This window comes from Dipodomys ordii, unplaced genomic scaffold, assembly GCF_000151885.1.
Source record: "Dipodomys ordii isolate 6190 unplaced genomic scaffold, Dord_2.0 Scaffold218, whole genome shotgun sequence".
NCBI classification, from domain to species: Eukaryota; Metazoa; Chordata; class Mammalia; order Rodentia; family Heteromyidae; genus Dipodomys; species Dipodomys ordii.
This window is the reverse complement of record NW_012267434.1, coordinates 692,421-708,978: the sequence shown is the minus strand read 5'-3', so window position 1 is coordinate 708,978 and position 16,558 is coordinate 692,421. Positions and strand designations below refer to the sequence as shown.

Here is a 16,558-nt window from a genome sequence, read left to right as displayed (position 1 = left end):
TGGTTGAAAATGCATTTCCTGCTGTTGGGCTTTAAATCTGGCAGCCAGGTTTTGTTTTTTTTTTCTTTGTCAGTTGTGGGGCTTGAACTCAGGACCTGGGTGCTGTTCCTGAGCTCTTTGCTCAAGGCTAGTGCTCTACCACTTGGAGCTGTGGCACCACTTCCAGTTTTTTTGGTGATTAATTGGAGATAAGAGTTTCAATGACTCTCCTGCCCGGGCTGGCTTTGAACCACGATCCTCAGATCTCAGCCTCCTGAGTAGCTAGGATTACAGGCGTGAGCCACCAGCGCCCGGCTTATATTTAGCTTTCTGAAGTACTTCCAGACTGCTTTCCAAAGTGGTTGTATTAGTTTACATTCCCACCAGCAATGCAGTAGGGTTCCTCTTTCTCTGCATCCCCTCCAGCATTTGTCGTTGGCTGAATTTAGGACGTTGGCCATTCTGACTGGGGTAAAGTTGTATCTCAGGGTTGTTTTTATTTGCATTTCCTTTACAGCCAGGGATGATGAACACTTCCTCATGTGTTTGTTTTTTTTTTTGCCATTTTTATCTCTTCTTCTGAGAAGTCTCTCTTTAGCTCCCTTGCCTATTTAATGATTGGTTTGTTAGATTTGTGAGTTAGTTTCTTGAGTTCCCTGTATATAATGGATATTAGACCCTTGTCTGATAATTTTCTGGTAAACATTTTTTCCCAATTAGTTGGCTGTCTTTCTAGTTTGGTTGCTATTTCTTTGTCTCTGCAGAAAACCAGCAGTGGTACCATGGCTCAAGTGGTAGAAGGTTCGCCATGAGCTGAAGAGTGGAGGGACAACACTCAGGCCCAGAGTTCAAGACCAGGACTGACAAAACTAAAACAAAACAAAACAAAAACCCAGAAGCACTACTGTGCTCCAAAGAAAAACAATATGATGTATTCCTTCCTGAGAATGCATTTCTCACCCCAAGAACTAACATTTGTTTGGTAGGATGTATCCTTCCTGAGAAATGTTCCCCCAAAATATAAACAACCTCTTATCCAAAACAAGAGCCAGAAACATAGAAAGTGGAACAACACCCAGAGTGGTTGAAAGTGAAGATAAACTAGCTTTTTCTACCTTTAAGTCATACCTCCAGCTCTTATCAAATAAATACCCTGGAGGACAAACTGCTGAGGGTCTCTCATTTAGAGCACCAGTGTAAGCATTGTGCTCACCTTTGGACCTCAGCTCCACACCCAGACAGGAGCTCCTCCCAGACCTGGAGTTCCCACCATACAGCTTGCCCCTCCCTCTCACCACCCAGAACCACCTGAGCTCCCATCTACCTCACTTCCTACCTCCAGACCTTGTGCTACCTAGATAGTGGAGGGTTCCATGTGCTCCCTCTCTGGGGGAAATATGGCTCTTCTAATAAACCTTGTAATAATCTTTCTCCTGTGCCTGCCTGCCTCTGTGTGATCCCATGAGATGGCTGTGGTAGATCTTTCATTTTGGCCTGTATGGGGATAGGTTCCCCAGTGGATTTGCTCACCTCACCACTTCGGATGGGGGTCCAACCAGCTTCCCCAGGATCTATCCTGAGGTCCTACACTCCTGTCACCAGAGGACCACCAAGGTACTTTCTCCTGACCAAGGGCTCTACCTGATGCCCATCCAACACTGGCTAATTAAGTCCTACCACCAGGTAAGTGAAGAGTCTTAGAGGCTTAGATTTCACTGTGCAGGGTACATGCCTTTGTCAGGGGGCCCCAAGGCCCCCCAAAAAAACTCATCCAAGTATCTATAGCTGATGCCTCTGTGGCTGAGGGACACCATGGAGAAATGTGACAATATTTCCCACTGGTTATATCCCACTTTTTGAGCCAAATTCACTGCTGAGGATGCTCCACAGCAAGATTTTGGTTCCCCATCACTTACCATAAAAAAGGACACAACTGGGGCTGGGAAGGTGGGTTAGTGGTGGGACTGCTTGCCTTGCATGCATGAGGCTATGGGTTCGATTCCTCAGCACCACATAAGCAGAAAAAGCTGGAAGTGTTGCTGTGGCTCAAGTGGTAGCGGACTAGCCTTGAGCTGAGGGACAGCGCCCAGGCCCAGAGTCCAGGCCCCATGACTGACCAAAAAAAAGACACAACTAAATTTAAAACTCCAGTTCTGTGAGCACTGCCACAGGGCAAGTCAAATTTGGGCCCCAGGTAATCCCCACCCAGCACTCAAGTATTTGATATGCTAAATGAAAAGTCGTGGAAGATTGTAGTCCAGCAACAACTTGTTAATACTCCTTGAGATAAAAGAATGGATGAGTTTAAGTTTAAACTCCTCCTCTTCTGGATCCCTCCCCTGTGGATCCTCCCCTGCAAGGGCCCCCTCCCCTGGGGACCCTTCCCCTGTGAGGCTCCCTCCCCTGCGGGGGACCCTCCTCTTCAGGACCTCTCCTCTGTCTTTGTTTGTTTGTTTTGGGGTCCGGTCATGGGGCCTGAACTCTGGGCCTGGGCTCTGTCCCTCAGCTCTTCAGCTCAACGCTAGTCCTCTACCACTTGAGCCACAGCAACACTTCTGGCTTTTTTCTTTTTTGCTTATGTGGTGCTGAGGAATCGAACCCAGGGCCTCTGGCATGCAAGGCATGCACTCTACCACTGAGCCACCTTCCCAGCCCTCTCCTCTGTCTTTGTAGTAGGGGGGTGGCACCTGAAGCTCCCTGTGTGCCAGAAGCAGTGCACCCTCACTGTCAAAATCTTCAGCTCTCTTTAGCATTGACCATGTGGCAGATGCACCATCTTGGCATCATGGGAGCTCAGCTGCTCTTAAGTACCAACTTGATTTCATGCTGACTCAACTTGATGCTGTGACCTTCCCCCACTGACCTGACCAGCTCTGGTGCCATTATGCCAACCCACGTGTCTGTTCATGTCTTGTCTCCAGTTCACCAAAAGTTTCTTATTGTTGGCAGAGTTTTGTATTATAAACTGACCACATGGTTCCATCATAATTAGGCAAAGTAATACCACTAAAATTCCAAAAGTATTTTAAACAGCCAATTTTAAAATCTAAGCACGCTCTATAATCACAAATACGTCTGTTTCTCTGTGTATGTCTATATGTAAATGGTTGTGATTTCAAGGTTACCAAGTATTCTGCTTTCTAAAAATCTTTGTTAGTGGAAGCTGTGATTTATTCTAAATTGCTTTAAAACTTTGTGACCTGACTATAAGCCCAAGTGAAAACAGTTTTAAAAGGACTTGGGAAAGGAGTTAGAAAAGATGGTTTCCTTTGCAAAGTAAATGAAATTTGTAATTAAGTTGGTTGTGGTTTATGTCATTGCTATGTCCATCTAGGCTAAGAGTTAAGTATTATACCTCTGACCAAGGCTAGTAAACTAAGGCTAAAGTTTTATTTCTCCATTTTCTCCCCTGTGCGTAGACCAATTCCCTTTAATATCCAAGGACCAGAGTGACTCAAGATGTAGTGTGCTCCTGTGAATGGGAAATGCCCAGGAAAAAAACAAAGTTGTCACAGCTGTCTAAACTAGTGGCACCAGCTAGAAAAAGCCAGTGTGAACCAGGTCTTTAAGCAGCATATGTAGAAATTTTTGCAAGTAACCAGTGGGAGGTGTGACAGATGCCACAGCCTCACCCTGACTTTGGCCTTGCTCCATCACACATGACCAAAAGCCTGCTAATTTGGGGTAAAACACAAGCCACTTCAGATATTTGTTTCTGAAATGTTAATCCCTATAGGTTAGACTATAAGAGCTGTATGACCAAAGGATATAAGTTGACTTCTATGCTATTGTACAATTGGATGTATTTCTAAAGGAAAAGAGATGCTTTGTCTAGATTCTTGGTACAGTGTTAGTACATTAAGAAAAAAAAACCTGCTGGGGCTGGGAAGGTGGCCCAGTGGTAGACTGCTTGCCTTGCATGCATAAGACCCTCAGTTTCCTTAGCATCACATAATCAGGAAAAAAAGCCAGGAGTGATGCTGTGGCTTAAATGGTAGAGCACTAGCCTTGAGCTGGAGAGCTGAGGGGCAGCACCCAGACCCAGAGTTCAGACCCCATGACCAACAAAAAAAAAAGGGGGGGGAAGAAAAACTGATAATTTCCTAAAGGTAACTCAGACAGCAGAAAAAAAAAAGTGGCCAGTTTAAACCTTTGGTCAAGAAGTGAAGGGTATAGCCCAGTGTTTCAATAAAGCATTTAAATGCAAATTAAAGTGACTTTAAAGGGGATTAAAATGGTGTCCCGTTTGTGAAAATTCGGGAAGTTGTGGGGAGTGGCTGGCCTCCCAGACAAAGTTTAAAATTAAAATTGTCCTAAAGGGTTCTTAAAAAGTTCAGAAAGAGGGCTGGGAAGGTGGCTCAGTGGTAGAGCGCTTGCCTTGGATGCTTGAGGCCATGGGTTCGATTCCTCAGCACCACATAAGCAAAAAGCCAGAAGTGGCGCTGTGGCTCAAGTGGTAGAGCTCTAGCCTTGAGCTGAAGAGCTGAGGGACAGCGCCCAGACCCAGAGTTCAGGCCCACGACTGGACTCAAAAAAAAAAAGTCCAAACAGAATGATTGTTTAGTTGCTATTCCAGTTTGTCCTTCTGGGTTTTTTTTTTTTTGTAAAAAGTTTGTAGATCTGAGATTATGTCCCTATTGAGATCTGTCTAAAGGCCTACTCAGGTAGGCATTGTTGGGGCCACCAGAAATCACATTCCTCAGCTAGCCAGAAAGTGCTTTTATAAACCAGTGTGCTGCTATAACTTAAGAAAAGGCCTGTACATTTGTTAAAGGTTAAATGGTGTATATAAACCGCTTTAAACAGGCTGCCCAGAGGCAATGGGTGGTACTTAGAGTGTTAATCAATTGTAGTTTAAAATCATCTACTGGGTTTTTGTTAGTTTTTTAAAAAGAGGTAGCAGAGTAAGACTAGTACCATGCACATGGTATTCAGGTAAGGGGTAGGTTTATTCATTGTTCTGGCTGGCACCAGGCCATGTTGGCCCTTCACGTGGCTGGGAAAGAGGTAGGAAAGAGAGCCTCTGGACCTGGGCTAGGCCTTATGTGGCCACATCAAATTCAGATGTGACCTCAATGGATGCAGATGTGACCTCTTCCAGGTGTGCCAGTTGCCTAGGTAACACAGGTACTGGGTGGGGTCTGCTCCCCATCCAGGAATGGACCTTACAGAGATGACATCCTAAATGGAGTCACTTTATGCTCTCCCTTTCAAAATTAATCAGAGCCCAGAGATCAAGAAAAATAGTTGCTTGCCCACCTAATGTCCATACCTGTAGGCCTTCAAACTGGACAGAAAGTTAACAGTCTTGCCTTTATTACCTGCTATTTGTATTTATAGTCTCCTCGGACTGGTACTCCCATCCAGTCCATTATGCTCTCCCCTATCCAGTTGCTCAAAAGACCCTAAACACCCCCCTTCTGCCTTTCTGCCCTGAGTCCAGTTATTCCTCCTCCTTTATAATGGGTTTATACTCCAAATGGAACGTTTCTGGCCCATGGCCAATGTGGGTTCTCCTCTGAGTCATTCATGTTAACTGATCTTGTCACCTTGTCAGCTTTTTGTCTGATCTTTCCAAAAGTCTCTTTCAACAGGATAACATCCCCCCCACACCCATCCAGGATACCACCGGGGCACAAGTCAAGGCCATCTGGTTCCTACAGGCAACTGGAGACATCACTTACACTCCCCTGCCTTGTCCAGTGCAGAACCAGATCCTAAAGACCCCAGCTCCAGGGATTCCTTTATGCCCCCAGGCCAGCAGGAAGTAGCCATAAGAGCCCATGACACCTGTTGGCTCTGGTACCTTTAAATATCTCTGCTACCTCCTCCTCGGATACTGTGATCCTAAAGGAGGAAAAGTCTTACTCCCCCTCTTCCAAGATGCTGGGAATCAGGTACCATGCTATATCTCCAATCTGAGACAAAAAAAGGCAATTTCAGGTCTTTGATAGCCCTTCTGGGAATCAATCCCTCCATGGCACATTCTTCTCTTGGGTTGCTAATAACAATTTTTGTCTTTTATTAATTGTGTCTTGCATTTTAGATAACTATTGTCATGAAAAAAAGGACCATTACTAACCACTGTCAAGCAGATGCTTCTTGGACGGTACCTGGCAGAGCAACAAAGCAGGGACCCCTGATTACTTCGCGCCTTTACAGCAGGAAGTAGCTCCAAAAGAAACGACCCATACCACTTGACCTGGTACCCCTACTTTTATTAAGCAACAGAGAAGGGAATGTAAGCATTATGCCCACCTTTGGACCTCAGCTCCACCCAGACCAGAGCTCCTCCCAGACCTGGAGTTCCTACCATACAGCTGGCCCCTCCCTCTCTCCACCCAGAACCACTTGAGCTCCCATCTACCTCACTTCCTAACCCCAGACCCTGCTGCTACCTAGATAGTGGAGGGTTCCATGTGCTCCCTCTCTGGGGGAAATATGGCTCCTCTAATAAACCTTGTAATAATCTTTCGGCCTGCCTCCGCATGGTAGTGTGTCTCTTTCTGCTTATCTGTTTACATGTGGACGTTTCTGTTTGCTTACTTAACAAAACTCTGCCAAGTTTTCTTACCATTATGACTTATCCAGAAATTCTTATTCTGTGATCAAAGTCAAAGAACTTAAGTGAAGAGTCCCTATTTTTAGAGGAAAACTTCACTAATCTTCACCTGCATCTGGTGACAGTGAAGAATGTAAAAATATATAGACAGCACCTAAGAGCCATTTTTGCTTCTGTACCTTTGCTTGCTAAAAACTCTGCTAAAACCTTGAGGAGTGGAGTGAAAGAGGCAGAAAACTGGACTGTCCTCAAAGTAGGCAAGCACCCCCTGAATGAATTTATTAAAAGGCATGGAGTAACATTAATGCTTAATGTAATAGAAATTAGAAGTTATGATTACTAACCACTGTACAATTTTAACTGTGACTGGTTTTAGTTACTCAGTAGTGGAATGTCAGCCTGGGAGCCTAGAGTTGCTTAGTAAAAGACTTCAAAGGCTTTACAGCCTTGACCAAGGGCACAAAGTCCTCAGAATCATCCCCAAAGCTGCAAGGCCCTTCACGGAGGCCGGGGCAGTAAAGCCCTAGGGAAGAAATATAATGTTTTGAGAAACCTAAGCAACTCCATTTTTGTTTAACACTCCATCTCAGTTCTGCGACTTGCCTCGTGATCCACTTTAGCCCCAATGCTAGGAATTTATGACACAAAGCCATGCACAATCTTGTAGCCATAGATGTCGTTTGCTTAAGGCAGGTGTTAGCCCCCAAATGGTGTTGCCCATCCCCAGTCACCTAGGACTAAGTTTCTAACCAACCAGTTCTTCAGAGCCCAGGGCGAGACATGTCATGCATTCTGTTGGTCCGGGTGTGACTAGTAACCGTTTTCAGTCAAGCTATGGACCAAGGACATTTTTCTGTAAAGGTCAACCAATCATTATTTGCCCACCTTAGCTTACTTTAAATGTAAATGTTAACCAATCATGTAATTTCTTATGTAAAAGTTCCTTAAAGTTGTTTGTTCAATACTATAAAAACTGTGCTGATTCTATGCTCAGGGCCTCTTAGCATCACCAGTTACCATGGGCGCAGAGGACCAAGCTCGAGCTTGCAATAAACAGGCTCTTTGTTGCTTACATTGATCGTGGTCTCTGGTGGTCTTCTGGGGGTCCCCGAATTTCGGTATAACAACAGTACAAAGGGGTTTCAATAAAATGCGCCAATTTATTGTTGTAAAGCATCTGATCAATGTCCCCATTTTCATTGTTCTCCCTTTCCCTCCTAACCTCACCCATCCCCTCATTATCTGGCTCTGTTTTCATATATGCACATTTATCTTTGAAGAATGGCTCAAGAGTTCCCTTAGCTTCCCAGTTTCCACACAAAACTACATAGAGTCTCACAAAAATAAGACTCACAAGATGGAAGTTTTAGCAAGTCTTTATTTTAAATGTTTAACAGGGTTAAAGGAGAAAGAAGGAAATATTTTCTGTTCCCTATGCAGGAAATGGAGGTTAAAGACTGAAAATGGCAGCTGTTATCTGCAACCCTTTAGCAAAGGGTCTAGGAAACCTATGCAGATGTTACTTATTATAAATTAAGGAGATTAGTCTGGCCAGTGCCATATTGGCCACAGGGTGGATGGTAGGGTCTGGCATCTTGTCTTCTGTTGGGGGAAGGAAATGCCTCCATCCATCACCTGCCTCCTGGGCGATGGGTGTGCCCGGATGCCTGGAAACAGGGGTGGGCACTTGGCTGATAAGTTCCAGAATCTGTCAGACCAGTGCCTGGGACTGGGAATTTCCTGTGGATCTGCCCCCTGCTTGGAACCTATTTAAACCCGGACCAGTCCAACCCTGCCACATATGTCCACATGTCCTGTGTCCTGTCTCCTGGTTCATCTTCAGTTATCATGGCATCCCAATTCAGCTCTCCATTGAAGCTGAACTGGTTTTGTTCTTTTTCCCTCTAGCCTCTTTCCTAGCTGTGGTGTGTGTATTTGGGGGCTGCAGGACTCTAACAACTGGCTGCATGCCATCTGCTAATTGTGTAGTAAAGACGCCAATATTCCACCTTCAAAATGTGGCTTCTGGGATAATTTCATCTTACAACAATTAGTCTAAAATATGGAGATGTCTTTGGGTCTGCCTGAAACACAGGTACCTTAGCTAAGCTTTAGGGCTTCCTTTCCTCAGTTAACGCCTCCCACCTCACTATCCCACACATTTACAAAGTAGCCCAGTTTTTACTGTAAGATTTGTTGAAAGGAACTTCCATGTGGTCATTCAGGCAGAAAAGAGTTTATTAGAGGTATCAGAACTGCTGGCCCACATGTGGTGCAGCTCATGTAGAGGAAGGGTAGGTTCCTGGTGGGATTGGGGTTAGGTAGGGAGAGGGCAGGGAGGAAGTGTGGCCATAGCAAATCTGTGACTTCAGAGTCTGGGAACCTCTGGTCCTGGGCTGTTCAGGATGTGACCTCAGAGAAAGGGGAGGTAACTGCTTCCAGGTGTGCAGGTCACCTGAGTAACACAGGTGATGGGTGGAGACTTCTTAGGGGGAAGACATGTGAAGTCTATATAGAAGGGAGGTGCCATTCTCCCAGGCAGACCTAACATTCACCTTCTCAAAAGAGAAGGCAGATTTAGATAGTTAGCCCACAAGTTCATCAGGGAAAAATGACCTCTTCTCTTTGCTTTCCCTCCATGCCCACATGGTCCTCATTAGAAGTCCCTGTCCAGCATCTGTAGCCTAGGTAAGCTGGCTGCACCAGTAGCCAGTGGTAGTTTTCCCAGGCTCTGAGATCACTTCATCATCACTCTGAGGTCACATCCTCACCACCTCAGTCATGCCTCCTTTGGACTGAGTTCCCAGGCTCTGAGGTCACTTTCCTACAAAGTCAATCTCCATGATTAGTTCTCCTCTTCCCTTCCTTTCCCTTCCTTTCCAGTACACCCCCTCCCCTTCCTTCTCCTCCTCTCCCCTTCCTTTTACTTCCTTTCTCTTCCTTTCCTTTCCTTCCCTTTCCTCTACACACCTCCCTCTCTGCACTACTTCCCTTCCTCTTCCCTCTTTCTGCTCTCTTCACACCTCCATCTGGTACAGCCCTCAGCATGACTCCATCTTGTACAAGGTGAACAGGTTCAGTTTCTCCTAATAAACTCTCCTGTGCCTGAACAACCACATGGAGGTCTCCTTTCTTTGAACCTTACACCTGCCACCCTAAGCCTCACCTGTAAGGTTTACCACAAGGGTTTAGGTGGGAAAGAGTTTATTAGGGAAGAACAAACTGCCTCCCCCCACAAGATGGAGGATACAAAGCAGGGGGAACTCATGATGGAGATTGATTATATAGAGGTTGGGGAGGGGGTATTGCTGCAGCAAAGGGTGGGAAGGAGGCAGGACTGCAGTAGAGACCTCAGAGCCTTGGGGGGGGGGGAGCACCTTCCACTGCCCCAGGTGCTCCAATTACCTGTGTTATGAGTGCTGGGCAGAGACTTCTAGGAAAGGGCCCATGTGTGCATGGAGGGAAACAAAAGGGAAAGGGCCATTTTTCCTGAGCAGACCTAACATCATCACCCTTATAATTTAGCATGTAAATGGAGAAAAGCTTTTGAAAGCCTCAACCCAGACTTGGACACCAAGTCACATACAGCAAAATTAATTGTAGGCAAGCTGTCAGGATGACCCTCTTGGGCAGGGACAGTACTACTTGAGCAAGAGGGTTATATTACTAGAGAGATGGATGGAGAATTTTTACTAGGAGCAGGGGGTAGGTACTCTGCAGTCTAGTTTATGTGGGATGTGGAGTTTGTGAGGTGCATGAGAGCAGAGAAGTTTTTCTTTCTTTTTTTTTTTTTGGCCCGTTTTTGGGCCTGAACTCTGGGCCTGGGCGCTGTCCCTCAGCTCTTCAGCTCAAGGCTAGTGCTCTACCACTTGAGCCACAGCGCCACTTCCAGCTTTTCTCTTTTTGCTTATGTGGTGCTGAGGAATTGAACCCAGGGCCTCAGGCATGCAAGGCAAGCGCTCTACCACTGAGCCAACTTCCCAGCCCCGAGCAAAGAAGTTTGTTATGGCGGGGCTAGGGTTTATGGTTGCAGCTGCCAATGTCACCCAACAAAATAAGGCCTGAGTCAGATAATTTGCGGGGAGGGCCTGTGTCACCAGATTTCAGGAAAGGCCATGCTTTACAGCAGGGCCTAAGATATTGGAGTGGCTCCTAAGGTGGTAGAGGTTAGGCTATCAGCTTTAAATGCTTTGTTAGTTGCTACAGATTCCAACTTCTGAGTAGGACTCTTTTTATATTTATTTGAAAGTATATAGTGAGGGAGGAAAGAACCAGGTATGACTAGTTAAGGCCATCCATTTCAGCATTCTTTTCCCTATAGCTAACCTGCCCTATTCCTGTGAATAAATAGAGACTCATATGCTTCTATAGCATCCTATATTCAAAGACACATTGTCTCTAAGAAACTAGAGGCAAGCAAAAGTGACCAATATAAGCTCAAGGCTTTATTGGGAGACAGACCTGCTGGGCTGCTCCAAGCAGGAATGGAGGCAGCAAGCCATGGGCAAGTGTGGACTGAATTTAAACAAAAACTTTAGGGGGTAGCCACATGGACAGTCACATTGGTTACATTACATAGACTATGGAAATTTGGGGTTAGGGTCAGTTTGGAGAAGTGTAGCATGACTGTTACAACTGGGGTGGGAATTTGTATGTCACATCAGGAAAATAATGAAGCATCTGGGAAATAGAAACAATGGATTTTTGTAAACAGGTAGGGACACGGGGAGGGGCCTTAATGGGTAAGCTGACTCTGAGACCTTAGACTCTCCTCAGCAGCAGTGGAGTGAGGTTGGCCTGAGTGATTTCCCACCCTTACCTGTCAAAGCTCTGGTTTTTATCTGAACAGAGCCCAAGATGCTCCTCCCACTTTTCTTGGAAGCCAACCCCTTCATAATCTGTATAAGATTCAGACCCAAGACCTGAGTGTTTGCAGAAACCGGCCTTCCACCCTGCACAGGAGCCCCAGCTGGAGACAGGTAATTGATCTGGGAGGTAATGTCAGGATCCACTTCTGTTCAGAGGTTGGGCAAGTTGGGGAGCCAAGGTGGGTAGCACTTGCACTGAAAAAAACTTGGGCTGACACTAGCTCAGTAAAGCTCAAACCAGGGAAACATCAATTGGAAGCAGGGAGTGGGGGGGCGGGTATTCACAACTAAGTACAAGAATCCTGGGCTGTGGAGAAGAGAGAATCCCCAAGCTGGGATAACATGTCTTTTGAATGTAATGGGATCCCTTCCAATCCCAAGTCAGTAACCCCCATGTACTGTTTCCCTTGTGTTGTAAAACAAGAAGGCTCTGTCAGCCATGGCATTAAATGTTACAGTAATAACTCAAAAATATGATCTGGCTTGTGGCTTATTCAAAATCACCTTTTAATGAGCTGTTTGAGCATGGAATTCAAATATATTTTGTTTTTCAAATGAATTTCAGGTGAAAGAAATGCCAGAAGGTAAACACAGAAATGCTACTGACATTGTAGGTAACCACCAAGAGGGGAGGATAGCCACTCTAGTAAGTTGGAGTAATACACACTAGGGGAAGGATGTGTATGTCTCATCTCTTGGAGAGTCTTTCAGGAAGAATGCCTTCCTGATTATTGTGAAAGATGGTTATTGTGAAAGAGACAGTATACTAGAAAGAGCAGACAGGAGCTGGACTTCTCTTTCTGAGGTTCTCTCTCTCTCTTCTGTTTCCCAACAATGCTCTCCCAGGACAGGAGGTCCACCATGGCTCCAGAGAAATCCTTCAGACTGTTCCCACTGCTAGTTCTAGCACTGTTGGTGCTGACCTGGGTCCAAGTATCCATGGGCAAGGAATCCCAGGCCATGAAGTTCCTTCGGCAACACATGGACTCAGATGGTTCCTCCAGCAGTCCCACCTACTGCAACCTAATGATGCAGCACCGGAATATGACCCAGGGATGGTGCAAGCCAGTGAACACCTTTGTCCATGAGCCTGTGGAAGATGTCCAGGCTGTCTGCTTCCAGAAAAAGATTTCCTGTAAGGATGGTCAGAGCATCTGCTACCAGAGCAATGCTAGGATGAACATCACAGACTGTCGTCTTACAGGTAACTCCAAGTACCCCAACTGTACCTACCGGACCAGCCAGAAAGAAAGACACATCATTGTGGCCTGTGAAGGGAATCCATATGTGCCAGTCCACTTTGATGCTTCTGTAGAGAGCTCCACATAAAGCCACAGCATGAAGACATGCCCCTTCCCCAACCTTACCACTTCCTCTTCCTTTCTTGCCCTGAAACAACAACTTCATTGGCTCCTATCCAACATGCATGTTTCCTCTCCCTGAGTTTTGTTCCTACATGGCTCTAGGGGTGAAGAGTAATTGTGAGGTAGGCCCATGGAAACTTCCTTCTCTGCTTGTATTAATAAAACCTAGTTGCAACCATTTGATTCTGGAAATATTCCATCCAAGCTCTCTTTCTCTGATTGTTTTCCAGAAAAAGGTAGGATTATATATCTGGTTAGTTTTGATCAGTGAGTGGAGTAATTAAATGTCTTCCATTCTGGATCCTGGCTTGCAGTGAGTAGAGAAAGATTGATTGATTGATTTAGTGTGTACAAAGACGTGCTTGAATTCAGGGCCTGGGTACTGTCTCATAGCTCTTTGTTTGCCCGAGGCTAGCATTCTACCAGTTGAGCCACAGTTCCACTTCTGGTTTTTACCATGGTTAATTGCAGATAACCTGCAGAGACTACCTCAATCTTTAGCTCTCAGCTTCCAGAGTAGCTAGGATTACAGGCTAGAGCCATCTGCACACACTGAGAAAGTTACTTTCTCTAGTGCTGTTCATGGGGCTTGAATTCTGGGCCTGGACACTGTCTTTGAGCTTCTTTGCCCAAGGCTAGCACTCTACCACTTGAGTCACAGCTGCACTTACAGCTGTTTTGGTAGTTTAGTGGAGGTAGAAGTCTTGCACTTTCCTGCCTTGGCTGGCTTTGAACCACAATCCTCAGAACTCAGCCTCTGAGCATCTAGGATTACAGGCTGGAGCCCCTAGCACCCAGTTGAAAGTTACTTTTCTTATAGACTCTGCAACACTAAGTATAGAACCGTTAAGTGTGGACTTTTGGTGGGGATAAAAGTGGGTTACAGCCTGGGACACTGTCATACTAGATGAACTGACAGGGTGAAACTCCAATACTGTAAAGAAAGCATGATTAAGAAGGCCTTGCTTAACCCGGAGGTTAGGAGGTGGCTGTGAATTTAGCCATTTTGCATTTTCCTTTTTTTTATGTAACTCCTACTACTAAATTAGAAAAAAAAAGTTTTATTAAAGATTCAAACAGGAGCAGAGACTAGATAGCGATGACTCAACACCAGCGCAGGTTTTCTGTGGAGAAGAGGGAGGAAATGGGTAGAAGTGTAAGAAAATCAGATTGCTAGTCTGGAGCCTCAAGATAAGGAAACTTGTCTATTCAGACCTAACAGTTGTCTTACTGGATAGTCAGAACCTTAAAGATCAGAGTTGAAAGGGGCTTCAGAGGTCACAAAACTGAGGGATAACAAGTCAATTTCAGATTTTATACCAACTCAAATGAGAAGTATCTGCCTGGAATGCTATAGAACATCTCAACCCTGACCTTCAACCTCTAATGGGGGCAAGAGAGCAGGAAGATGTGTTCCCACACTTGTCAGCATAGGGACTTGATGTAACATAGGGACTTGATCAGGGGCCACTATTGGAAATGGAGCCCAGGTCTCCTCTTTTCCCTATAATTGTTCTTTCTGCTGTTAGAGGCTAACCGAGGAAGAAAATCTCCCCACCCCTCTGTACAGTATGTTCACCATAAAAAATAAAAAAATAAAAATAAAAAATTAATCTCAAAAAAAAGAAAAAAAAAGAAAATCTCCCCATTCTCTCTCCTCTATGTGATAGGGAGTGGTGGCATGTTCTTATAGATTTCTAGTGTACTTGGTGTGCTAGACCTATCACTATGACAAAAACCTGAATAAATTGAAGGAGGAAAGGCTTATTTTAACACACAGTTTTAGTAGTTTCAATCCATGTCAACTGATTAAAGGAGAATATCATAGCCTAGATATATGAATCAAGAGCCAGAGGTAGGCTTAAGTGGTAGGAGAATAGAAAATTTAGAGTTTCAGCCCCAGGTCCATGACTTCAATTGCAGAATTAGAATTTCAGGGCAAGTCATTTAGTATTTCCTCTTCCATTTGGGGCTTGACATTCTCTAAGCTAGGCCCTCAGCAAGCATCTCTAGCCCCCTGCTGCATCAACAGACCACCTTCCACCCAGACCTGAATTCCACCTTCCCTTTCACAAAGAAAAGAGAACTCTCCAAAGGGAACTCACGCTGGTTTCTCTGGTATTAGTCTATATTCCTGCTCTCTTCCCACACTTAAACTCTGCCCTGCCTATGTGTGATCTTCCATGACCTGCTGTCCATGCAAAGTACCTCCTGCTTCTAGTCCTATGACTGTATAAAGATGCCCCTGAAGAAAGACAGGCACCATTTCTCCCTCTCCCGTGAGAGAATTGGCCTTGTTACCTCTACTGGCAATAAAATCCTTTTGCTCTATGTGATTGTGTCTGTGTGATCTTCTGGGCTTGTTGCTTTCATTTCAATCATAATGGTTACAAAATTTGGTGGAATTTTACTGAGTAAGTGAGCAAGCAGACAAGCAGAAGAGCTTGTCTCAGAGGGAGACGCATTTACATCAAGTGTATATATGATAAAGGCAGAGTTTAACTTAGTTATTCTAAGTGTTTTTTTGTTCTCAGGCACTCTTGGTATTATACTTTTATCAGTTGGGCTCAGGGTCTCTAAACCTGTTTGCTCATTAAACTTTGACTATTGATATTTGGGCATCTTTTCAAAGAACGGATACATTCTGCCATTTTTTTAGACATATGTCCATCCTTGAGATTAGTACTTTGTGCCAAGAGTAGTCATTTTCCAAGAATCTGCTTTTTAAGGATACATGCAAATTTTATTAAGATGTCGCTTCTTAGTTTTTAAAAGACACTAATTTGGGGCCAGCAGGCAGGTCACATGGAAAAAGCTGCTCTTTGTCTCTCCTTGTTTATTTTTGTTGTTGGTGGTGGTGGTTTTTTGTTGTTATTGTTGTATCATACCAGAATTCGGGGACCCCCAGAAGACTACCAGAGACCACAATCAATGTAAGCAACAAAGAGCCGGTTTATTGCAAGCTCAAGCTTGGTCCTCTGCACACTCGGTAACCGGTGATGCTCAGAGGCCCCAAGCATAAAATCAGCACAGTTTTTATCGTATTGAACAAACAACTTTAAGGAACTTTTACATAAAAAAATTACATGATTGATTAACATTTAAAGCAAGCTTAAGCTGGGCAAATATGATTGGTTGACCTTTACAGAAAAATGTCCTTGGTCCATAGCTTGACTGAAAACGGTTATGAGTCACACCTGGACCAACAGAATGCATGACATGTCTCGCCCTGGGCTCTGAAGAACTGGTTGGTTAGAAACTCTTAGTCCTAGGTGGCTGGGGGGCAACACAATTTGGGGCTAACACCTGCCTTAAGCAAACGCCATCTATGGCTCCAAGAATTGTGCATGGCTTTGTGTCATAAATTCCTAGCATTGGGGCTAAAGTGGATCACAAGTCAAGTCGCAGAACTGAGATGGAGTGTTAAACAAAAATGGAGTTGCTTAGGTTTCTTAAAACATTATATTTCTTCCCTAAGGCCTTACTGCCCCAGCCTCCGGGAAGGGCATTGCAGCTGTAGGGATAATTCTGAGGACTTTGTGCCCTTGGTCAAGGCTGTAAAGCCTTTGAAGTCTTTTACTAAGTAACTCTAGGCTCCCAGGCTGACATTCCACTACTGAGTAACTAAAACCAGTCACAGTTAAAATCATACAAAAACCATAAAATCATCTAGCACAAAGCAATTCGTACAGAAGCAAAAATAAGCGGTTAGTAATCATAACTTCTAATTTCTATTACATTAAGCATTAATGTTACTCCATGCCTTTTAATAAATTCATTTAGGG

The 16,558-nt window shown here is 44.7% G+C and overlaps 1 protein-coding gene across 2 annotated transcripts; it reads left to right on the top strand.

Annotated features, from left to right (window-relative positions):
- The first annotated feature begins 11,444 nt into the window (after positions 1-11,444).
- Rnase1 (ribonuclease, RNase A family, 1 (pancreatic)) lies at positions 11,445-12,964 on the top strand. 2 transcript variants are annotated; one of them, XM_013035694.1, is made up of 2 exons: positions 11,445-11,520; positions 12,261-12,964. In XM_013035694.1, the coding sequence occupies exon 2, from the start codon at positions 12,271-12,273 to the stop codon at positions 12,736-12,738; it is 468 nt and encodes a 155-aa protein (XP_012891148.1). In that variant the 5' UTR covers positions 11,445-11,520; positions 12,261-12,270; the 3' UTR covers positions 12,739-12,964. The 2 variants fall into 2 exon arrangements, with proteins under 2 accessions (XP_012891148.1, XP_012891147.1); XM_013035693.1 differs by having other exon boundaries at positions 11,464-11,520; positions 12,256-12,964.
- The last annotated feature ends 3,594 nt before the right edge of the window (positions 12,965-16,558 follow it).